Source organism: Amblyraja radiata, chromosome 11 (assembly GCF_010909765.2).
Source record: "Amblyraja radiata isolate CabotCenter1 chromosome 11, sAmbRad1.1.pri, whole genome shotgun sequence".
NCBI lineage: Eukaryota > Metazoa > Chordata > Chondrichthyes > Rajiformes > Rajidae > Amblyraja > Amblyraja radiata.
The window spans coordinates 16,523,497-16,548,790 of NC_045966.1; the positions used below are offsets into that span (position 1 = coordinate 16,523,497).

General features: G+C 40.8%; 1 protein-coding gene across 1 annotated transcript in view; it reads right to left on the reverse strand.

Annotated features, from left to right (window-relative positions):
• Nucleotides 1-25,294, reverse strand: part of LOC116978330 (A disintegrin and metalloproteinase with thrombospondin motifs 2-like) — a 225,808-nt gene that overhangs the window by 13,603 nt on the left and 186,911 nt on the right. Inside the window, exons 12-18 of the mRNA XM_033029419.1 lie at nucleotides 24,357-24,532; nucleotides 14,727-14,860; nucleotides 9,847-9,970; nucleotides 6,966-7,046; nucleotides 6,384-6,547; nucleotides 4,201-4,360; nucleotides 2,943-3,075 (exon numbers count right to left, since the gene is read on the reverse strand). Coding sequence (XP_032885310.1) covers nucleotides 2,943-3,075; nucleotides 4,201-4,360; nucleotides 6,384-6,547; nucleotides 6,966-7,046; nucleotides 9,847-9,970; nucleotides 14,727-14,860; nucleotides 24,357-24,532 — 972 coding nt within the window. The remainder of the gene's footprint in view (nucleotides 1-2,942; nucleotides 3,076-4,200; nucleotides 4,361-6,383; nucleotides 6,548-6,965; nucleotides 7,047-9,846; nucleotides 9,971-14,726; nucleotides 14,861-24,356; nucleotides 24,533-25,294) is intronic.

A 25,294-nucleotide genomic window follows, 5' to 3' on the forward strand; every position in this document is an offset into this window, starting at 1 on the left:
TGGATTGACAATCAGACAGTAGTGGAATGACACAGACATCAGTGCTAGGGTTGAATTATTTACAATCTATATATTGATGGCTTCAGTGATGGGATCAGGTGTACTGCATGCAAATTTGCTGTTGAAGCAAAAGTAGGAGGATTAGCAACTCGTAAAGGAGAGACAAAGAACCTGCAAAGTATTAAAGATGGTTAAGTGGGTCAGCTAGATGTTGGCAGATGGAGTATAATGGGGAAAATTGTTATTCCTTTTGGAAGAATGAATGAGAAAGCAAATTACTATTTAAATAGAGGGAGGCGACAAAACATTGGAGAAAAAGGAAATGAAATGAATGCATGAAATATAAGCAGATGTCACATTGGTGTAGCAGGTAATAAGAGCGGATAATGGGATGATTGCCTTTATTACAGAGTTTATTTGATGCAACCTTACAGAGTGCTGTTGAGACCACACCTGGAGTATTGCATTTCAATTTGGTCTCCATATTTAAGGAAGGGTGTTTCTACATTGGAGGCAGCACAGAGACGATTCAATAGGTTAAAAAAGCAGATAGCAACAAAAAATGTTAAAGGTAAAACCATGGCAATCTTTAATTGATACGTCAGACGGGAGTGGCAATAGATCTACAGGAAGATTGTTCCCGATGTTGGGGAAGTCCAGAACAAGGGGTCACAGTTTAAGGATAAAGGGAAAATCTTTTAGGACTGAGATGAGAAAAACATTTTTTACACAGAGAATGGTGAATCTCTGTAATTTTCTGCCACAGAATGTAGTTGAGGCCAGTTAATTGGCTATATTTAAGAGGGAGTTAGATGTGGCCCTTGTGGCTAAGGGGATCAGGGGGTATGGAGAGAAAGCAGGTACAGGATACTGAGTTGGATGATCACCAATGATCATATTGAATGGCGGTGCAGGTTCGAAGGGCCGAATGGCCTATTCCTGCACCTATTTTCTATGTTTCTATGAGCACAAACATTGCTCAGTGCTTCTCGGGCTCCCACTCACAGAATAAAGAAGAGTTAGTACAATTATACATTTTTCTTATCAGTAAAACACTCCTACCAAGTCTGAATATGGCATGACTGAAAGATTCTGCAGCCTTTCAGAAGATAGGAAGGCTGGGTCCAAATCAAGCTCATCCAATGACATTACTTATCTCTGGAGCGTCAGCTATTTTTTCAATCTTTTCAATTGTGGCTTCTTTATGGCCTTGAATGAAGCACATGTCATTACTGCAGGCTGCCATCTTGATGTCTTTATTGAAAAAACAACCAACCTGTCCTCCATATTGTGTTCATTCAATTTACAAAGTCATTCAGACTTGGCACCGAGCCATTCTTTTGTTCTACTAGATCATGCTTTTGAAGAAGAACGACTCCATTTTAGATTTGACTATTAGATTTGACTGTTAGCTCTTTCACTATTTCGGACAGAGATGAGGAGGGATTTCTCTTAAAGGGCTGTGATACTTTGTGGTACTCGATTCATTGACTGCATTCAAAATGTAGGTTAACAGACATTTGAACCATGAAGGTTAGAACTTTGGGAAAAGTGATGCAGAGGATTAAACTAGATCAGCCATCGTCTTGTTGAATGGTACATCATGCTCAAGGAGCTGACTGCTACACTGGTGCTCCTCTTTCTTATGCCCAGCATGTTAAAAGAAAGCCAATTATTGCAGAACAACTGGGAATTTAGCCTGAGCAATAACAATCTCTTAATCAAGCTCTTAACCACCAGATTGCCTGGATTTTTCCTCTCCGCTGGTTATATTTATTTTATTATTGGTTTATTGTCATATGTACCAGAGTGCAACGAAACACCTTGTTCACATGAAAGTCATAAACAGTGTTCATGGTAACGATGATACAACAATAAATGCAATGGCAAAATGGCAGATTATTGTGCAAGATTTTAGTGAAATCTGATCTAGTTCAAATAAAAGGAAAGTAAAATAACAGAATAAGGTTGAATTAAGTGTAAGAGTACATGGCAGCACCTCCGGGAAGTGGGTGGAAGAAGTGATTGTCGTGGGAGTCTGACACCAGTGGGAAGAACTGTGCTGCCTCGAAGGGCTGAATGGCCCACTCCTGCACCTATTGTCTATTGTCTACTTAAGATTGGTTGTCTAGGTTTTCAAGCTCCTGCATGTTTTTCCCAGAAGGTAGAAGAGAGAAAAGGGAATGGCCAGAGTGAAAGGCATTGACAATACTATCGGCCATTCATAAATTCGATTCATCAAATATTGATTAGATTTAATTCCATTAACCCACATCTATTCAAAAGGGATGTGAGTCATTCTACGATGTCCAGAAGTTATGAAAATCCATTTATTTCACAGCCGTGACGTGCTACATGGAAGAGAGACATTGATCTAACATTGCTGTCATGACTGATGGGGCAGATCTGTTGGGCAATGGGATCAGAACAGGGACTTTTCACAAACTTCCATGACTTGGCTTTGTTTTCTGTGTCAGCAGTAGTTGATTGTTTTTGTCAGACTTCCAGCCAGAATGTGCAAAACTACTAAGGGTCTCCCAGAAAATGAAGGCAGAGGTGTGATGAGAGGGTGAAGGGACTATTAACCAGGGAACAAACATACCAGTTTGTTTCATTGAAGGCTTGATGAGACCAAAGTGGGTGAAGAGAGCATTGGAATACCTGGCTCTGGAAGAAACATAAGAGTTTTAGTGGCAAAATGGGCTGAGGTGAGGGTGGAAACAACTGGCGATTATATCCTGCCCCTGAATGACGTGACTGAGGGGCACATGTAGGAGAGAAATGTGTAGAAAAGAACTGCAGATGCTGGTTTAAATCGAGATAGACTCAAAATGCTGGAGTAACTCAGCAGGACAGGCAGCATCTCTGGAGAGAAGGAATGGGAGACATCTTGGGTCGAGACCCTTCTTCAGGATAGATTGTAGGAGAGAAATGACACTTACACAGGCTGGGAGCACTCCTGCAAGTTGCACATTCGGCGAATCGCCTTCGGTTTTTTTCTTCCTTCACAGAAATTTCGGTGAATCATCTTGGAATCGGCCTTCCTGCGACAGCCGTATCGTGTAAACTGAGAACCTTAGCAAAATCAATCACTTCTATCAGAATAAATGTCAGAAATCAATCTTTTCTAGAATACTCATATTATATTGTGCTATTAATTGTTTAAATTAAATATTGAGTGCCTACTTATTTAGCTGACAATGTAAATATCATCTTTACTGTAAAACTAATATTTGAAATTGAATGTCTTGATCAAATATTACACCATTTTTCATCATAGTGTAACATTACATCAGTTGTATACAAGCTTACTGTATTTTACTAGTGCAAACAATGATTAAAGTTTACTAGCTTATTGTGATTTTTTTGCTCCACAAGTCAGGTAATACAAAGTCAGGTTTAGTTCTGTTTTGGGTTTGGCCTTGAAAAGGTGATGGTTGGGTCCCTTGAAAGGGAAGCTTGAATGTTAAAATGATATGCTAATTCTAAATGTTATCGTTACTACCTCTTGTAAATGTTAATGAAACGAGTTGAAAAAAAGTTCAATTTCAAATTGCAGTGCTATTCAGAGAGCTACTGAAGCACCTCCATGTTAAACTACCATTACTTAAATAACACAAGGTCATTGAGCACCACCCCCAATAAAGCAGAACCATTCAAACATAAGCTTTGCTGAAATTTCCTGAATTTGACCCAGCTTTGAAATTGTGTGCTTCCTCGTTATTTAATTAGGAACAAACTTAGTTTGAAGTGAGGAACGGCAAATTCTACAGAATTCTTTAAAACATCATCTATAAACTGATCTTTGTAATTCTTTACAAATCTTTTGTTAACGTAAAAAATATATATAAATGTACACGGGCATTTGTTGTAATAGAGTTAGTCACTGCATTTCCCAATATCAAATAAATTAACATTATTTCTAGAGTGTAAATAAAATCAGCGTCCGGTAAAGACCTGATCCTAAAATAGTTGTATAACAAATGGAAACACTAGGAACTGCAATGCTGGAATCTTGAACAAAGAAATAAAGTAAGGGAGTAACTCAGCAGGTCAGGCAGCATCTCTGCAGGACATGGATAGGCGACGTTTCTGGTTGGGAATGGACTTATTTATGAATGATTTATGAATGATAATTCACTACCAGTAATCATTCTTTGGTTCACTGTTATATTTGTACATTATTTAGCTGCAGATTACCTCCTCCACAGTGTTTGGAGCACTGGGACCATCTCTTCAAAGCCCATTCAAATGTAGCCATGTCTTCTTGCAAAACTTCATTGGTCATAGTAGCCAAATAGTCCTCATGAATTGTGTATTTATATGTCAGGGAAGTTTTGGCATTATCGCTAGGCATCATCTAGTTTTAGTAAAGAAAGGCACAAAGATGATTTAGTATTAAAATACAATCAAAATACTGTAGAAGCCTGAAATCTGAAATAAACCATAAAATGATTTTAAAATCTCAACAAGTTAATTAAAGAATAACAATGAAGAGGGAAAACATTTCAACTCAGTGACATAACCTTGAACTAATCATTTTTGAAACTTTGGGCCAAGCTTTGCTGATGAGCAAAGATCATTGCAACAATCTATAAAGGAATAGGAGTTCATAAGTGTCACTGGATTGTTTTTATACCGTTGTCCACCTTCTTCGAATGCTATTTGAATTTTGAGCTATTGTTTATCTCCTTCCTGAACGCCAACCTATGGTTACCAAAAGTTTAATAAATTAAGAGTTTTTAAGAGGAAATAGGAACAAAGGCCGAGAAATAGAGGTGTTTAGTCTGAAAATGGAGGGGCACAAAGTCTTGTCACACATAAAGACACAGCAGACTCTCAGCGCTCAAAGGAGGATAGGATATTCAAGGAGGTCGAGAGTTCTGGGATGCTTAAAGAGCTGAAGGATATCTCAGAGATCCTGAAACTATTCTAAAATAAGGACTAGAATTTGAATAATAATACCAATGGTGCCTGCAGTGTGAGACAATGTAGATAAAGAATGGGGGTATACATTGGAAAGATGTTAACAAAGAGTAGACTTTGGGCATAATGTTTTCAGATAAGCTGAAGCTTATACAGGATGGGAGGCATGCCACTTTAATTATAATTATAGGACCAATGATAGAAGCTAAGCAAGAGGAACAAGCTAAATGGAAGTGTAAATAAATTGCTGTGGATAAAAGGTGAAAGACTGGTTGAGAAGATCGACAGTGGCAGGAATACTGCAACAAATGGTAAGCCCATAGGTCAGCAGATGGGAGATTGCAATTTTAAGTGACTTGTTGGGGAGTTTCCTCCAGGAATTGATTCAAGAGGAATACAAGAGGTAGACAGAGCATGGATTCTGAAAATTACCAGGGAGTATCCCGACTCAAGCCTGGGGATCAAAGAAAGCATGTGACATGGTTAAAGGAATTTCTGTTAATATGGGCAGAGGAGATTGTTTAATGGGTTAGATGGGGCTATAAACTAAAACAAGTGCAACATGAGTTAAACAGAAGAATAAAACAACTTATGAAGAATTAGGTCTAATGGCCAACGCAGAATGAAGATTTTTTAAATGACTCGAGGCATTTAGAAAAGATTAAGTAGTTTAAAAAAGTCTTGGGACCAGGAAAGTACAGGAGGGTAGTCTGTGGCAGATTGTGGTGGTTAACAAAACTAATGCGAGAGGCAAAGGTAAGCAACACATTGACATGGGTGTATTTTTTGCGTTTCTGTTCTAGGCTGGAATGGTCATGCAAGAAAAAACAAGGTGTCCACACTCTTTACTAGAACTGTGGAGAAGCTGGTGCATTTTAATGGAGAGGAGCCATGTACAGCCCCTCTGATGGTGAGTTAGAGAAGGGGGGGCGGGGGGGGGGGATCAAGAGCATTTTTTCCAGGCACGTTGGAGTACAAAAGGCCTGGATCATCAAATGAATTAAGCACCACTTCATTAGTCATAATAGCTGAATAGTCCTCATGAATTACAATTGTATGTCAGGGAATGTTTGGTATTGTCATTGACAGACAGAGAGAGAGAGTGAGGGGGAGGGGGGGAGAGGATCAGAAGGAACAGGTGCAAATTGAAATGAACTACCTTTGGGGCCTTACATTGTTGCAGCTTACTTCCCAACTCCCTTTCATTTAGCAATCATGTACCAGCCTCCAGCAAACTATGCAACCACTGAACAATTACTTCATATTCACTGGTATCCTCAAAATCTATCTCTGTAATCTTGTCCCTGGCCACCTTTCCCAGATTTTCTCCCAATTCCTGTTTGGTGTCCATATTTTAGCTCCCTCTAGTGAAATGCTGTGGGATGTTTCATTATGTTAATACTTCTACGCAAATGTAAACTGCGACTCTGGGTGTGGTAACTGGAACGTAATCTTACCAGCACTACTATTCCATCGCGAAGGGGTCCAATAGTTTGTAAAGATTCCTTGTCATCATCATTGGTATACTCCCAAATTACACCCATTTCAATGAAAGTTTTAGAATCAGGAAAATCATTCTCTCCATTCAAAATAAAAAGTCCCGTGGCTTGGTTCTTGATGACTTAAAATAAACAAATATTTAATTTCTGGTAAGTATATGTTATAATTAGATTAACTTCCAATTATGAAAATGTAAAATCTGAACAGCATTTAAGTCACATGTTAAATTTCTCCTGTAATAGCTTTTAAATCATTACACTTTAAAAGTATTAAACACAGGACACTTTGAAGATATCCTTCAGCTGTTACAGCTGCATATTAAACAGGATGAAGTTTTTTATACTATACCGGTGATGTAAACTGCTCTTGACACTTTTAAATTCGGGAGAGAGGGTAATTATGCAAAAAAAAATTATTATATTCAGAGAGAATTATGTTTAAATAGCGAGGGCAACTCAAATCGTCTCTTTGGGCCGGATTACTTCTCGCAACAGTTCTTTGTACTTTCATACTTGAGGTTCATTTTGGAGAAGACTTACCAATAAAATGAGGAGATGCACTTAGTTCTTGAATGGACAAGTGATTTGCTCCAGCTGGTATTTCAAACATCTTCAGATAACCTGTCAGAGCAAATCAAAGACAACACTCTTAGGTATAAAGACTGGAGCAAACTTAAGTGGATTTGTGTTATACCATGAAATAAAATTGTAAGGAATTGTCAAAATGCCCTGGCTAATTTTAGGTAGATTTGAAGTTCAGATAGGGTTAAAGTTAACAGTTGATTTAACTAAGGACACAGATTCAAAGTGATGGCCAACAGATACTGGGGAACTTGGGAATGTACACATCGCAGTTAGGATCTGGAAATTACTGCACGTAAGTGTGATGGGAGCAGTGTTAATCAGGAGTTTAAAAAAGAAATTGAATAGGCACTGGGAGAAGGATAAATTGAAGGGCTGGTGGGAAAGAGGTGATGACTAAGATTGGATGTTTGTACAAAAGTTCAAGTTCAAGTTCAAGTTCAAGTTCAAGTGAGTTTATTGTCATGTGTCCCTGTATAGGACAATGAAATTCTTGCTTTGCTTAAGCACACAGAAAATAGTAGGCATTTACTACAAAACAGATAAATGTGTCCATATACCATGATATAAATATATACACACATGAATAAATAAACTGATAGTGCAAATAACAGAAAATGGTTGGTAATAATCAGAGTTTTGTCCGAGCCAGGTTTAATAGCCTGATGGCTGAGGGGAAGTAACTATTCCTGAACCTGGTTGTTGCAGTCTTCAGGCTCCTGTACCTTCTACCTGAAGGTAGCAGGGAGATGAGTGTGTGGCCAGGATGGTGTGGGTCTTTGATGATACTGCCAGCCTTTTTGAGGCAGCGACTGCGATAAATCCCCTCGATGGAAGGAAGGTCAGAGCCCACAATGAACTCAATGGGTTGAATGGCCTGTGTGATAGATTCTATAATTTTCTTTGAAGATATGGTGGAAACACTGCCCTGAATATCCACTTTCTTCATCTTTTTCAACACTATTACGCTGTTACTCAACATAAGGATGAAAGAGGGGAGAAGGGTAAAGTAGCATACCCTTGTGAGCCTGTTCCGTAATAAATCTTTGCTAATCTGATTTTTTGGCCTCAATTTTTCTTTCCTAGCTGATCCTCACAACCTTCAACATAAATAATTGAGAAAAAATAATTTAATTCTGTGTTTCTATGTAATTATTTAAGTGATTAGCCCGGTCTGGGCAAGCTTTCTTGGCCTTTTTAACTGTAGAAATATAACAAAATGCCTATGGCTAATTGACATAACTGTGCCAGCCAAACACACAGTAGTTTCCCAGATTTATTCCAGGCTTGGTCTTGGACAAATGATCCAAACTTCGGGAGATGACTCGCTGAAGATGGAACCAGTTCTTACTAATCAGAGGTTCCAATCATTATTTCATATTGTAGATTTGGGGGAAATTACATTTCTTTATTGGATTGATTGATTCTTCAATTCCAGGAATTGTTTCAAAACTACTCATTTCTAATATTTCCGAGCATAGTGCTTCCCCTCCGACCTAACCATAATTTCCTGCTTTCTAACGCAGTGCTTAGTCAGAGTTTCCCCAGCTGTTTCAGGATCTACAAGGAATAGTTTCTAAGAGAAAGCAAGTGTATCTTTGAAATACAGTCATGGGGAATTTGGCCACCATATACATGCAAAACACTCAGATTACAAAGAATGCAATCATGAAGAAGGTGTACCAACAGCTCTATTTTTTAGAAGTTTAATGAGATTCAGCAAGTCATTGCAATCACCAACTAATTTTTAAAGTTACTGTAGAAAGTATCCTGACTGGTTGCATCATGGCCTTGCCTGGCAATTGCAACATGTAGGAACACAAAGTCTGCAGAGAGCAGTGGATTCAGCACAATCCATCACAGGCACAGACCCCTTCCCATCTTCAAGAGCATCCACATGCGGCATGCCTCAAGAAGGGTGACATCTATCAACAAGTATCCTCACCATGCTCTCTTCCCACTGCTACCAGCGGGTAGGAGGTAAGAAACCTGCAGTCCCACACCACCAGGTTCATGGAACAGCTGCATCCCCACAACCATTACGTTCTTGAACTGACTTGCTGAACCCTAATCCAGCCTTGGCAACGGAACTGGATGGGCCACCTTTTGCACTACCATGGACTTGTTTTCAAATTATGTTTTGCACTAATGTCCTGCTTCTTGCATAGTCTCTTTCTTTTCACTGTTTTGTAGAATGTATGTATAATTTATGATTTGGGTGCTGTTTGAATCTATGCACCTGTGATGCTGCTGCGAGCAATATTTTAATTTACCTATACCTCACCATGTTTGTGCATGTGACAATAAACTGGACTTGGTTGGGTATATGCAATCCATTAAGCCCTATTATTAGAACTGCTTGCAGTGCCAACAGTGTGAAAGATACATCTTCTAGATGCGCTGGAATGCATCCTCAGTGATGTGACCTGGGGTCATCGGGTGTTTCGGGTCTCACAACATCAGACACCCTCGCCCATACGACCCAGCCGGGGTTGATCAAGCCCCGACTTGTGTCCCAGCAGCAACTGCCCACGGATCAGCCCTCTTAATCCAAAGCCACCTAGTGGCTTTCTGTGCGACTTCACTTGCGGATTGAATGGCCCTCTTCTCTGCCAGCCCAGTAATGCCCAACTGGTTGAGGACTTAAACATCCCTGTTGTATTCAGGAATCACCGTCTCCTGCTTCACAGAGAGGAACTGTAGGCAAGATGGACTGTTCCTGATTTAAAAAAAAGGTGGGACTAGCCTACAGATAAATGCAAGTGATTGCTTCTTTATCCAAAGTGATTTGGGACAGTGTGCTTGTTCTTTGTGCAAATTAACAATAACATGCACTAACCTGGTTTCTTCGCTGCTCTGGAGAACGTTCCCTTGATCACTTTGCATTGAGAATTTTCTCCACCACATACTCCACACTTGTCTTCCTGTTTACTGGAACCCAGTATTTTATCACAGCCCACTTTCTAAAACATTAAAATAGCACTATTTTTAATCCTCATGGCATTTTTGTGTTATATTAATAAATTCTTCATAAAGGTAGGAATTATTAAAGAAAGATTTAAAATAACCAAGATTCAGATAAAAATATATTTAATTAAGGGGTGTGCCCATACATATAAAGACCCTCCTCTGTTGTTTTGCAAAAGTATCCATTTCTTTTCTAATGTGTTTTACACAACATTAAATAAATCCTCTGACACCGCTGGGAATTAGCCATTTTGTCACATTACAAAGATGGCATAGGTGACTATCCTTGGATTGTGTTTCTTTAATAAATCTTTATCCTATTAAATTATTAAAACATTTTTTTTATCTGAATCAATGATCAGATTTTAATTTTGATTAGGGCAAATTCAAAATCTTTTAAAAACATTTCCAATTTCTATATATACAATTCTAAATTATCTACGGGTTTTGAAATGCACTCAACAATACACATCTCATTATAGCCATGGAAATCCTAAATGCATATTAAAAAAAACACAAACTGGTGTAAACGCAAACTACTGGATGAACTCAGCAGATTGAGCAGTATTGTGGGGACAAAGGGTTTGTCGGCATTTTAAGTCATGACCTTGTATCCAAGACAGAAGCATCGGCCATCTCATTGCCTCCACAGATAAAACTCGATTCACTGAGTTCTTCTAGCAGTTTGCTTTTTTGCCCCCGATTCCATTATCTGTTGCCTCACGTTTCCCCAATATTATGAATTATCCTTTGTTAAGGGAAACATGAACAATGTCTGATGTATTTTATTCACCTGTGAAACTGCCCAAATTGACATTGGTTATTTAAAAACAAACATTTTACAAGTTTAGAATGGGTGACACTGTACATCAACAAGATCTTAAATAATCCTTCCATCTCCCGTGGAGAAAGAGATAGCTTGAGTTTGCGCAGCAGTGTGAGAAAGATTTGGTATTTGCATGCGGCAGCATTACATTGATAAATTTCAGTGGGATTGTGTGGGCCTGTGATCTGTCACTTAAACAAGATCAATTTATATGATTTGCAAGAAGGAAAATTTAAATTGAAACTTGTTAAGAAAAGATTTGGATACCAATCAAACTAAGTTTGCTTGATGTTAAATTTTATGAAGTTAAACTGGACCAGTGAACATCGGAAAATAAATTTAAAATTAGTTCTATTGTTCTCCTCTTTAACTATTTCTCTTCAGCCTTCCTTTCATTCCAAGTAAGCCGAAAGTAACAGCGAACTGTCAATCTTCACAGGAACTGAGAGTTTCAATGGGTATGCATTGGTGTACTCAGCACCAGAACGCAATGCAATGGTGGGCTCAGCACGGTCCACCACAGGCACAGCTCTACCTACCATCTACATGCATCTACATGAGGCTCTTTCACAAGAAGGTGGTATATATATTGTCGGATCCCTACCATCTGAGCCATGCCCACTTTTTGCTGCTACCATTGGGCAGGAGGTGCAGGGCCTGAAGTCGCACGCCACCAGGTTCAGGAATAACTTGAAATTCGATTCACTTACACAACCCAAGTCTCACAGAACCCTACAGACCACCTCTTGCACTACGATGGACTTGGCTTAGTTTAGTTTAGTTTAGAGATACAGCATGGAAACAAGCCCTTCACCTAGCCTGTGCCGACCGAAGCTCCCCTCATATTAGGGACGATTTACAATTTTACCAAGCCAACTAACCTACAAACTTGTACGTCTTTGGTGTGTGGGAGGAAACCCTGGGCTCCCGGGGAAAACCCACGAAGGCCTCAGGGAGAACGTATAAACTCCACACAGACAAGCACCCATAGTCAGGATCGAACCAAGGTCTCTGGCGCTGTACGGCAGCAACTCTACCACTGCGACACCATGCCGCCATTATTTTCAAATTGTCTTTTTCACTAATGTCTTGCTTTTGCAGTCTTTTTCCTTTTCGCCATATTATATCTTACAGTATGTTTTTAATTCATATATAATTTATGTTTTGTGCATTTTCCTATCAACTGAGCCCAGGTTCCGGCATTCCTTGTCAACTCACCGGGGACTAGTTTTGTTCAGAGTTCCCACAATCTCTCTCAACTCACTGGAGCCCAGGTTCCTCAGCTCCCTTTAAACTTAATTGATACACTGGAAAATGTATCATAATACTATACTATACTACATTTAAAATAATTAGATGAAAAATCTGTTGGGTTATTATTAATCTGATAGTCCTGAAAATCTGCTTGTAAATTGAAAGTTCCGAGAATGCAGCATTTTCAGAGTTTTATTGTACATAACATTTTTAAAGATTGAGGCAATGTTGGAATCGTCCCACTCAGCTTCGGGGGCGCCAACAAATGATGCAAGTTTTTCAACATAAACTTGCCACAATTTTCACCATTGCCACAGTCAACATTTTTCCTGGAATTGATCAGGGCCACTGCCAGCAACCCATTGAGTTCTGTTGAGATGCGAGCTGGCCGGTGAGGTGTGACAGGTGCCATCTGCTCACCTCAGCAAGGAGATGAGGCCCAAAGCCAGCTTCACAATGGTCTCCATTGGCATTTCAGACTAAATGTAACACCCCTGGAATCTGGGGGAGAAGCACTACTGTGGTTGCAAAAGGTAGACATAAAAAGCTGGAGTAACTCAGCAGGACAGGCAGCATCTCTGGAGAGAAGGAATGGGTGACGTTTCGGGTCGAGACCCTTCTTCAGACTGATGTCAGGGGAGTGGGCGGGACAGAGATGGAATGTAGACAGAGACAGTAAGACTTGTGGGAGAACTTGGAAGGGGAAGGGGATGGAGAGAGAGGGAAAACAAGGGCTATTTGAAGTTAGAGAAGTCAATGTCCATACCACTGGGGTGTAAGCTACTCAAGCGAAATATGAGGTACTGTTCCACCAATTTACGCTGTCTTGACCTGAAACGTCACCCATTCCTTCTCTCCAGAGATGCTGCCTGTCCAGCTGAGTTACTCCAGCTTTTTATGTCTTTCTTGGGTTTAAACCAGCATCTGCAGTTCCGTATTACACAGTGGTTGCAAAGATACCTCAAACTGGATGGTAACTTTTAACAGACCAAACCCAATATTTGAAAATCTTTTATAGCTTAGGTGTAAACTTATGCCTGGATTTGAGAGTTATTTAAATTATTTTGTTTCCATCTTTAATTAGAGATGACAAGGTTTTCTCATTTTTCTATTTAGATTTAAATAGTTTTTCAGTTTTATTATTTGCAGATGGCAACGCGTGTGACAGGATGCTGAATATACCTGGCTGCAGGTGGAGGTTGCATGATAGTCAGTTTTCTTCTGACCCAGTGAATAAAGAATAATAATTTGAAATATATGTAGGATGCTAGATTTTGGTGACTGAAAATCTACTAACCCCCACGTTCCATTAATGCAAGACATTAACCTGACCAAATTAAATTGATAGCCCACTGCCCACAAATTAAACTCCACCTCTTCCTTTCTTCTTCCCGCCCCCCCCCCCCCCCCCCCCACCACCACCCTCACAGTCTGAAGAAGGGTCTCGACCCGAAACTTTGCCTATTTCCTTCGCTCCATAGATGCTGCCTCACCCGCTGAGTTTCTCCAGCATTTTTGTCTACCTTCGATTTTCCAGCATCTGCAGTTCCTTCTTAAACAAATTAAATTGATGTTTACTTTTCTCCCTTGGAAATTGCTAAATGGTGTCACTGACACAAGAGGAAAATGGGAGAAGATCTACAAGAGAGATGAGTATAGAACTTGTCTTTGGTATCCACCACTCAACAGGTGCAAGGATTAGCCTCTGTTAAGTTTTCATGGAACTGAATGTGTAATGTTGAGCGCAACTGATCGACAATAATCATTGATCGCAACCTCAAGTTAAATCAGAGCCTGAATGCACAACTAGTAGCAGTACATCATTTACTGACGGCTGAAGAAAATATCTGCCATTTTCCTAAGCTGAAAGAATTTTTGCCCTTGACACAGAAGGAAGACAAGGTTGTAATCTATTCCACCTTAAAAAGTATTGGAAATTAAAGCAGAGGTTCAGTGTGCTGCAGTGGTGGCTGCAGACACAGTCCTTCCCATAGGGAAAAAACATAGAAACATAGAAAATAGGTGCAGGAGTAGGCGATTCAGCCCCTTGAGCCAGCATCGCCACTCAATATGATCATGGCTGATCATCCAGAATCAGCACCCTGTTCCTGCTTTCTCCCTTTCTCCCTTCAATACCCTGAAGGAGGGTATTGGATGGACTGAAGGGGAATTCCCAACACATTTCTGTCAGGCTGTGATGGGGGTGGATAGTTAAAATTCTACTTGCAATGCTTTAACTTCTCTAATCAATCCCGCGCTTTCCTTGAATTCCACAAAATTGCTAAATATGCCCTTCAGACTTCAAGCTAATGGATCTATTATCGAGCAGAGTGAATACCTCTTAAAGACCAAAAGTTTGTACAAATAGAAATTTCCAATATTAAACTGGAATAGATTATGACCTTGTCTTCAGTCTGTACAAAAGGCAAAAATCGCTTTAGAGTAGGAAAATGTCAGATTTTAGAACTTAATCGTTTACTGCTACTGCTTGTGCATCCGTGCTTAGGCGAGCAGTAGCACAGAGCATATACAGAAGAAATCCATGATAAATTTTAATCAAGTCCTTGTCTGCGTTAATAGCATGCTCAAATAATAAATGCAACTGCTTAAAAAGTTATCTTCAGCAAGTTTTATAAAAGATGTGAAATGACAATAAAATTTGGTTTACTTACCACACAAGCACCTCGAACACAAATATCATAGCGATTTGTGTAGGAACAACGAGTTCCATCATGTACTAGTCTCTTCATGTAGACTATTTCCCGAGTTTCTTTTGATTCACAGGTGAGATAGCACCTCTGGGTAGCTGTTGGGAAACATATTTATCATTTCATTTCTAGCTTATCCTTGGATGTTATTCTTAAAATATCTTTTGTTACTGTAAGTACATTTTAGTTGGATTAGAGATCAATTCCTATTTGGACTGTTTTTCATAAGAATCCAAATATTTCTGCCAGAATATTTGATTTAGAACTAAAATGGTACAGATGGAAGTTCAAAAAAGTTTTAAGAATAGAGGACAAAAAATTCAAATCCATCAATCCCATTCTTTTGATCCTATGGGGCCCCATTTTAGCTCCAAAATGGCTGCAACATGCACCCTCATTTGTAGCGTGTGCTCATTGGATTTACTAGGTATTAGCGCACATTACTGCAAATAGCTGATTGTGACATCAATATGTGTGCAATGCTGGTTTGAAGCCAACTTTTCTATTACGAAGTTTAAGGTTCCAAATAATTATAAACTCTTAATATGAGGTTGCTGCAATAAGGACCCTCCGACCAGTTGTCGACTGATGTCGATTGATTATTGGTACAATGCTGCAAGTATCATTCATTCTACGCTCCAATTTCTTTCTATATTTCACACACTCAGTCCACCTTCGGCTACACAATCTTCTGGTTGTCAAGTATCTTAACTCTTCTTCCCATTCTCATTGTGACCTTTTGGTCCTAGGTCCCCTTCCTGCCAGAGTGATGCCTCATGCATATTGGAGGAACATCATTTCATATTTCACTTGGACATTTTACAGCCCAGCTGTATGAAAATTGATTTCTCCATTTCCTCCCCCCCCCCCCCCCCCTATCTGTTGTTTTCACACCTTACCCATCCACATATCTCTAGTCTCCCTCCCCCCTGACTCAGTCTAAATGAGGGTCTCGACCTGAAACATTACCCATCCCTCATCTCTAGAGATGCTGCCTGTCCCGCTGAGTTACTCCAGCATTTTGTGTCTATCTTCTGAGGAATGGTATTAGATGTCTGCCTTTCAGGCAAGAAGTCTGTTCAGGAATTTGACACTTGCGTCTGCAACAATGTACGTCTCTGCTGGCTTCAACTATTACTGGCCTTGACAATTTTGGGCATTGAGTTGAGCTGAGCAGTAGTCACTGAACAACATGGTTTGCACTTGCGATGCACTGCGATCGTGTTATTTAGAAAGCAGCAAGAAGTTGCCATGCTACCAGATGCAACAGTTATGTTAAATCTGCACTGTGATCATCCTGCTCATCTTCAAGTCAAATCGCTCACATAAAAATGATGTTAATGGGCATCAGGATGCATCATGTCAAGACCGCTGAGGCCTGGATTTCCTTGTGGCTGGGAGTATTTTACAACAGGCCTTCATCCTGTCCCTCAGCTTCCACTCTGACCTCAGTAAATCCCACACAGCAGACACATTTCTGGACTGTTGGCAACCTTCCAGCAGCATTTCAGGGCCCCTGATTAGCTGCCTCTGCCTGGGCAGAAAAAAACCCAGCTTAAGTTCTTCCTGCAACGTTGCATAACTTTGCTGGCAGAAGAAATGTTGTCTTAGAGTGATTTTGAATCCCTTGCGTTCCTGTATGTTATTAACTTCAGCCCTTTTGTTTCGGAATCCTCCTACCCTTAGTGCCGCTGTACATTGTTAATGGTGGCAAGGGTTCAATAACAGGAAACACATCAGATGATACTTTTTTCTCTATAAACCTATAATCTTCACATGCCTTCGGATGTGTTCAATCCCTGTTGTCATTTGAGCTAAACATCCCAGAAGCTCCAGAGCAACTGAGGATATCTGTGTCCATTTTCCACAGGAGAGTGAAGCTCCAGCTGTGGGTTTGGTTTGCCGGCTTAACGTTGGCTGAAAGACTAACTCTGGCAATTCTCACTGACGTGTTCAGTATTGTAACAGTGGGCTGAACTTGATTATATTTTCAGTAGAGGAAGGTTGTTGTGGCTCAGAACCTTCTGTGGGACAGGGAATGTGATTTCATTGATACTTTTTCCATGAGATCCATAGGAGCAGAATAAGGCCATTTGGCCCATCGAGTTTGTTCCGCCTTTCAATCATGGCTGATCTATTTTTCCCTCGCAACCCCATTCTCCTGCCTGATCCCCGTTACTTTTGACACCCTTACTAATCAAGAACTTAGCAATCTTTGTTTTTAAAATGCCCATGACTTGGCCTCCACTGGCACCTGTGGCAATGAATTCCATGCATTCACCGCCGTCTGGCTAAAGAAATTCCTTCTTTATCTCCATGCTAATGGTATCATCCTTTTATTATGAAGCTGTGCCTATTTGGAGAAGAACCAGGAACATTTCACCCTGTCTGCCTTCATTGAAAATTGTGGGATTCCTGTGTGTGAGCCAGTAATGCACATACCTGCATTGCACCTGCAGTAATGCACATAATGCATTGTACAGGGTATTGGTGAGACCACACCTGGAGTATTGTGTACAGTTTTGGTCTCCAAATCTGAGGAAAGACATTCTTGCCATAGAGGGAGTACAGAGAACGTTCACCAGACTGATTCCTGGGATGTCAGGACTTTCATATGAAGAAAGACTGGACAGACTTGGCTTGTACTCGCTAGAATTTAGAAAATTGAGGGGGGATATTATAGAAACTTACAAAATTCTTAAGGGGTTGGACAGGCTAGATGCAGGAAGATTGTTCCCGATGTTGGGGAAGTCCAGGACAAGGGGTCACAGTTTAAGGATAAAGGGGATATCCTTTAGGACCGAGATGAGAAAAACATTTTTCACACAGAGAGTGGTGAATCTCTGGAATTCTCTGCCACAGAAGGTAGTTGAGGCCAGTTAATTGGCTATATTTAAGAGGGAGTTAGATGTGGCCCTTGTGGCCAAAGGGATCAGGGGGTATGGAGAGAAAGCAGGTACAGGATACTGAGTTGGATGATCAGCCATGATCATATTGAATGGCGGTGCAGGCTCGAAGGGCCGAATGGCCTACTCCTGCACCTATTTTCTATGTTTCTATGTTTCTATGTTTCTTCATCTCCATGCTAATGGTATCATCCTTTTATTATGAAGCTGTGCCTATTTGGAGAAGAACCAGGAACATTTCACCCTGTCTGCCTTCATTGAAAATTGTGGGATTCCTGTGTGTGAGTCAGTAATGCACATACCCAGAATTGAAAGGCATGCTATATTCAAGGTATCAAGGTTTCAAGGTCAGTTTATTGTCACATGTACCAATTAAGGTACAGTGAAATTTGAGTTACTGATATTCTGATATAAGGTGGAGATACTATAAGCATAGCGAGCATGACACATTCAATGTTGCACGGGATCATTTATTCTCCTGCCTACATATGTGATGACAGTGGAATGGGAGAGGGGATAAGTTACCCCACTGAGAACGATGGGGGGACCTAGCAGGAGGTGGTCCCCAGAACAATGGGGGGACCCGGCACAGGGGAGGGGGTGCCTGCCGAGAACAAAGGAGGGACCCGGCATGGGGGTGGGGGCGCCGAGAATGAAGGAGGGGCCCAGCGGGGGGGGTCGCTTGTTCCAGCGTGCGGCGGTAGGCAGCAGATAGGACTGTTCGGTGAACTCTCGTAACTTTGTTAGCGCCAGAAACATGGCGACACTTGTGTACTGCCTAGGTGAGGTCTGCTACATGGGTTGTATGCAAAAGAAAGCATGTCACTGCAACTAGGCACATGTGACAAGTAGCATTGAATCATTGAGTGGCTGTGGGTGGAAAGGTAGCAGCCCCCAGCTCTGCAATTAATGTTGATGAGCCTCATAGTTGTCCAAACACCTCTGCATTGGGCCCCTAGAATGAATCCACTGGCATGAGGGATTAACTCCATCACACCCTACCCCATTTACACTTCAGACACTATAGAATTGGCATTCAACCCAAGGCGGAGGTTCAAAACACCAATATGCACCGAAAACAGGGTAAGTCGATGAAGCAATTGCTTGGTGCATTGTCAGCGCAAGGTTCTAGCACATTCTGTCTTGAACCATCCAGACGGAATTAAACTGGCCTGGCCTCTGGAATTTTCAATGAAAGCAAGAGGTGAAATACTTCAGGTCTGAACTCTTCCCCAAATGGTTGCAAAGAGAGCAGCAAGGTCAAAAGAATTTTCAGGGATATATCATTCATACTCTATTGAAAACACATTTCTTTCCTCATAAAATGGTTCCACTTTCAACATAAATCCTGTCAGAAATTCCCTTCTTGTCGTTTTAATTCAACAGGGTGCAGAACCATTTTACCAGAATGCTGTCTGGGTTAGACGGTGTTAGCTACAAAGAAAAACTGGACCGACTTGTATTGTTTTTTTCTGGAACCCTGGACGTTGAGAGGAGACCTGGTAGATGTATTTAAAAATATGAAAGGCATAGATATAGACAGCCAGAACCTTTTTCTCAGGATGGAAATATCAAAGTCAAGAGGGCATAACTTTAAGGTGAAAGGGGCAGTTTAATTGAGATGTGTGGGGCACGTTTTATACATGGGGTGGTTGTCTGGAACACGCTGCCAGTGGTGGTGGTGGAGGCAGATATGATAGTGGCATTTAAGGGACTTTTAGATAGGCACAAGGATATACAGGGAATGGAGGGACATGGATCGGGTGTAGGCAAATGAGATTAGTTTATCTCAGCATAATGTTTGGCACAGACATTGTGGGCCAAAGGGCCTATTCCTGTGCTGTACTTTTCTATATACCATAAAACGTCAAATTCAGTCCACTGTTCAATGCTTAACACTTAAAAATGAGTGTTAGTGGTCACTTAGGCATGGTAGGTTACATCCCAATTTTCAATAAATGATGTTCAATTACTTGTGATTTCAGGAAGTAGAAATGAGTACAAATATAAGTTCTCTTTTACACTGGATCCAACTTTTGGGGGCTCGCCAGGGGCTTTGTCTAGGAAAGAAGCCGTCCATGCGGTTCTCTAACCATTATTCCCAATGAATTAAGAGTTTTTAAGTTTACAGCCATGTGTTCACGTCCATCGCAGCTCACTAACTCAAGTATCATCAAAAGGTATGAAGTATAAAAGTGAATAATTTTCACAGGTACGGAATGTTCTAAAATCTGCTTTAAACTGTAATTGTGAATAAAAGTACGTGGTGCTAAATGAACATTATATCCAAACGTTTACGTTTTGTTTTTTTCATTCTGTGCCTGCGGGCTGCACGTGGAACTGATCTGGGTGCGGAGGCAGCATAGAAATTTGGGAGGGGTTGAATATCTGATGATGCATAATGGGGTTATTCCGTCTGCTTTTTCCCAGCCTGACTATGATGAGTTCACAGAGAGGTCACCCAGAACTTTTAAATTCCCTCCATGAAGGATATAAAAACCATGACGATTAAAGCAGGGCTCTGTACTGTCCCTGCTGCAATAGCACAGTGTGAAGTGTACATTTGCAGCTCCTTTTCAGACTTCTAACAACCTTTACTAATAATACCTTTGCCGTTAGTTGTTATTTTATTTAAGTTGATCAGCTCATTTGGAAGTGAACTCGCTTATACGGCAGATGTGCTGTGCTTTTATTTAGATTTGTTTGCATTGCCTTTTGATTTCTATGTGTTCTTCCTAAATTTTTCTCAATCAGTTTTACTCTTTAGCTCTGTTTTTTTAGGATTTTAACTATTTCATTTTCCACAAGAATGATTAAAAAAAAAGGTATTGGTTTGTGCTGTAAGGCAGTGTTCTCGAAGCCTGTATGTTACAGTCTTGATGGAGGGAAAAAACACAGGCAGACATAGAAAGCCAGCTGCTCTCTGCCTGAAACATGTGGATTTAAAATGACTACCAGAACCTAAATGTGCATAAGATTATGGGAAGTACTTTTCCATGAACCCTTGCAGTGACTTCATCTGATCCCAAGTCAATGATCTGAAGAGTAATTTCTTCAAGATAAATAACGGGTTTCAAATTAAGATGCTGCTCTGTAAGCAAGAACAAATATGCAGCACTAATATGGAGTTGCAGGAAACATGGGTGGGCCGATGATTCAGTGCTATTTTGTACCTTTGGACAGATCAGTGCTACATCAGACACCCAAACCTGAGGTAACAACATTTAATCCATCCGGTACAGGACATGTGGAGAAAGGGACAAGTTCTCAGTTAACACATAGAATACATTCCTTCCATTCCTGTCCTCATCGGTATGTGTGTCAGTCTAGACGAGAGACTACAACTCATTTCATTTTGTTTCTCTTGAGCTCTTTTCTCATATCTTTCGCATCCCAGTCACCTAAATATAAATGCTCATTTTCCAGTCTCTGTACTTTCCATCCAATCCCCACTCCAAACATTCATCACTCATCTGCCTTTCTGATTTCCTGTCAGGCTTCAGCTTGAATACCCTTACAATAAAATACTCATATGATACAGGCCACATCTCTGGAAAACATGGATAGGCGACGTTTCGGGTCGGGACCCTTCTGATGTAGTTGGGGGGGAGAAAGCGGGAAGAGAGGTCGGGTGGAATAAAGCCTGGCAAGTGATAGGTAGATATAGGTGAGAGTGGCTGTGATTGGCAAATGGGTGAACAAGTGTGAGACAAGTACATAAGTGGCATTAAACGTGGCATTAGCCAGAGGAAGGAATATAGGGGGAAGAGGGTGGGGGGAGAAGGAAAGGGAGAAATGGGTGCATATCCAGGTGGGTAGAGGAAAAGGCAAGGGGAAGATGTTTGTAGCCAAGTTACCTAAAATTGGAGAATTCAATGTTCACACTATTGGGTTGTAATCTACCCATGCGGAATATGAGGTGCTGTTCCTCCACTTTGCATGTAGCCTCTTGGTTCTTGGTTTCTTGGTCCTCCAAAATATTCCAAATGGAATTTAAACTGGAGGTGGTTAAGGGAGGACTTAAGCCAGAAAGGGTTTTGAAAGAAAGAGCTACTTTAAATTTAGTTGCATCTGGTTGGGTAACTATAGTAGGGTGGAGATTATTCCATGCTTTAATTGTGCGGGGGAAGAACGAATTGCTGTTTACATCTGTCTTTGTAGCTGGGATCACAAATTGGATCGAATGCCCTCGTCTACTCCTAATTGGTTTGGGATTGGTGTAGGTCTTGTAGTCTATGTCGAGCTGACCATTTAACATTTTGTAAAAACAGGTCAAACGGTGAGCTTCACATCTGTCTTGGAGAGGGTTCCACCCCAGAGAATCGCCTCACTCGGGCAATGGAGGAGGCCCAGGACAGTACGGATAGTATGGGAATGCGGAGGGGAGTTGAAATAGTTTGCAACCAGGAGATGCAGCCGGCCTTTATAACGTACAGTATGTTGTCTGACACCTATCATTGTTATTCATTTCCAACTAGAAAGTCCTTTGATGAAAGACCAGGATTTTCAGTAAAATATTATGTAAAACTATGAGTGTTTGCTGTCATTATCCAATGAAACAGACACATAAGCATAATATAATAACATGCCAACAATTATATAGGGAGTAGGCTGATGTGATGATGCCTAGTTTCATGGGCTGTTCCATTTGCTGCTTTATCTGATCAATAATGAGGACAGAATACCCCTGACATGCGTACTAATCATGAATCCATCAATCTCTGCCTTATAAATATCCATTGACTTGGCCTCCACAGCCGTCTGAGGCAAATTCCACAGATTCACCATGCCAGTCCTGGGGTAAAATGGCCTGAAAGTAGTTTGTTTTTATTGCAGGGCCATAGTAAGTTTTTAAATGCTTTGAAATAAAGGGATTTAGCATTTAATAGATCTTTCTATAATAAGAATTATCTTGATATTTCAACTTCAACACTAATCTACAATTATGCTCCAAATTCTATTCTGTAAAATATTCAAAATGTTAATTAAGAACTCTGCTTTTTCTACCTGGTTTGCTGTCCGTGAGAATTATTTACTGTAATTGGCTGCTCTGCTGACTGAATGACTTCGCAGCCAGAGGTTCTCTGATCTGATGCCTGGGAACAAAAGAGGTCAGAAAAGGAGAGCCTTATGCAGCATCAGCAAGTGCTGTTTCTTCACTGCCAAGTGCAATTTCTGAGCCATTGTCCAACCCGTTAAATCTTAAATTGTGATTGTGACTGGGCTTATATTTACTGGAATTTAGAAGGATGAGAGGGTATTTTATACAAACATATACAATTCTTAAGGGATTGGACAGGCTAGACGCAGGAAAAATGCTCCCAATGTTGGGGGAGTCCAGAACCAGGGGTTACAGTTTAAGAATAAAGGGTAGGCCATTTAGGACTGAGATGAGGAAAAATGTTTTCACCCAGAGAGTTGCGCATTTGTGGAATTCTCTGCCATAGAAGGCAGAGAAGGTCAATTCACTGGATGTTTTCAAGAGAGTTAGATTTAGCTCTTAGGGCTAATGGAATCAATGGGGGGAAAAGCAGGAACGGGGTACTGATTTTGGATGATCAGCCATGATCATATTGAATAGTGGTGCTGGCTTGAAGGGCCAAATGGCCTACTCCTGCACCTATTTTCTATGTTTCTATGATTTAAAGTGGAGTTTCAATTTCACTCTGCACCAGCATATTTCACAAACATTGACATATTAGGTTATAATAGGCTTGTTGCCGCAGGTGCTGCTGGATTCTTACCATGTTTGGATATTTTTTGGGTCTTGTGAGGTGCAGAATATTCATCAATTCCTGAGCAGGAAATCCAGAGAGTTCTAGACCTCTAGAAACTGAGAGATGAGCTCCCGAAGGACGCATATGATGAACAATGCTTCCCGGCATAGCAAACAGGTGCTGGATTTTCCAAGTGGCTGGCTGGCACTTGAAATATAGTCTTATGGACCTCCAGTGACCTTACATGATTTAGGTCCCTTGCACCAGAACCTGCAATTTTAAGATAGCCAGTGCTGAGGAACATTTGAGGATGTGATCAAGATTGCTACAAATCTTAAGGGACTGATTTTATTTAATGTTACTTCACAGAGTCATAGATAGAGTCATAGTCATACAGCATGGAAACAGGCCCTTTGGCCCAACATGTCCCATCTACATTAGTCCCACCTGCATTTGGCCCATATCCCCGTTCTATCCATGTACCTGTCCAAATGTTTCTTAAATGTTGTGATAGTACCTGCCTCAAATACCTCCTGTGGCAGTTTGTTCCATACACCCACAACCCTTTGTGTGAATAAGTTATTCCTCAGGTTCCTATTAAATATTTTCCCCCTCACCTTAAACCTATGTCCTCTAATTCTCAAATTCCCCCACTCTGGGCAAGAGATTCTGTGCGTCTACCCAAACTATTCCTCTCATGATTTTGTGCACCTCTATAAGATCATCCCTCATCCTCCTGTGCTCTAAGGATTAGAGTCCTATCCTGCACAACCTGCTCTCCCTATAGCCCAGGCCCTCGAGTCCTGGTAACATCCTTGTAAATCTTCTCTGCAACCTTTTGGGCTTCGTAGTTCTTTAAGTATATATATATATTTTTTGTTATGTTTCATACTGGCTGAGCAAATGTTATATTGTACATAAGCTGACCAGAAACACTATAGACACTGGATAACATTAAAAAGCTTCCTTACGGTCAGGGTGCTCATATGGCAACCACTCATGCTTGATGTTATTATATTCAAAGTTGCCATTCCACTGCCGGCACTGCCGTTCTCTGAAGTCTTCAAAATGCTCAGGGCAGTCTTCTGTGTTACAAAGCTGATAGTTGTAGCTTGATCCTGAGCATTCTCGGCCACCATTAGAGGGTCTAGGGGGATAAATGTTGATATCTAAGCTATTGCATTCATTAAATTACAATCAAAATGAATGATCGTTGATGTGAAGCATTGTGCAATATTTACAATAACACTTAAGCTATTTTCTCATGGAACACAAACCCTCGAATCATTGCTTAAAAGGCAGATACAAAAGACTGCAGATGCTGAAAGCTTGAGCAAAAACAAAGTGCTGGAGGAACTCAGTGGATCAGTGGCAGACAACATTTCAGTCTGAAGTAGGGTCCTGACCCGAAACATCGTCTGTTCATTTCCCCCCACAAATGCTGCCCAGCTGATTTGAGTTCATAGAACATAGAACATAGAACAGTACAGCACGGGAACGGGCACTTTGGCCTACAATGTTTGTGCCAAACATGATGCCAAGTTCCTCCAGGAGTTAGTTCATTGTTTTGAATGTTAACTGTTACAGAGTAATGGTTTAGTTGTAAGATACAGCGTGGAAACAGGCCCTTCGGCCCACCGAGTCAACGCACACCAGCAAGCCCCACACACACTAGGGACAATTTACATTTATACCAAGCCAATTAACCTACATACTTGTATGTCTTTGCAGTGTGGGAGGAAACCGAAGATCTCAGAGAAAACCCACGTAGGTCACGGGGAGAACGCACAAACTCCGTACAGACAAGCAACCAAAGTCAGGATCGAACCCGGGTCTCTGGCGCGGTACAGCAGTAGCTCTACCGCTGCGCCACTGTGTCACCCTAAAATGCTGTTAATGGGTTATTCTA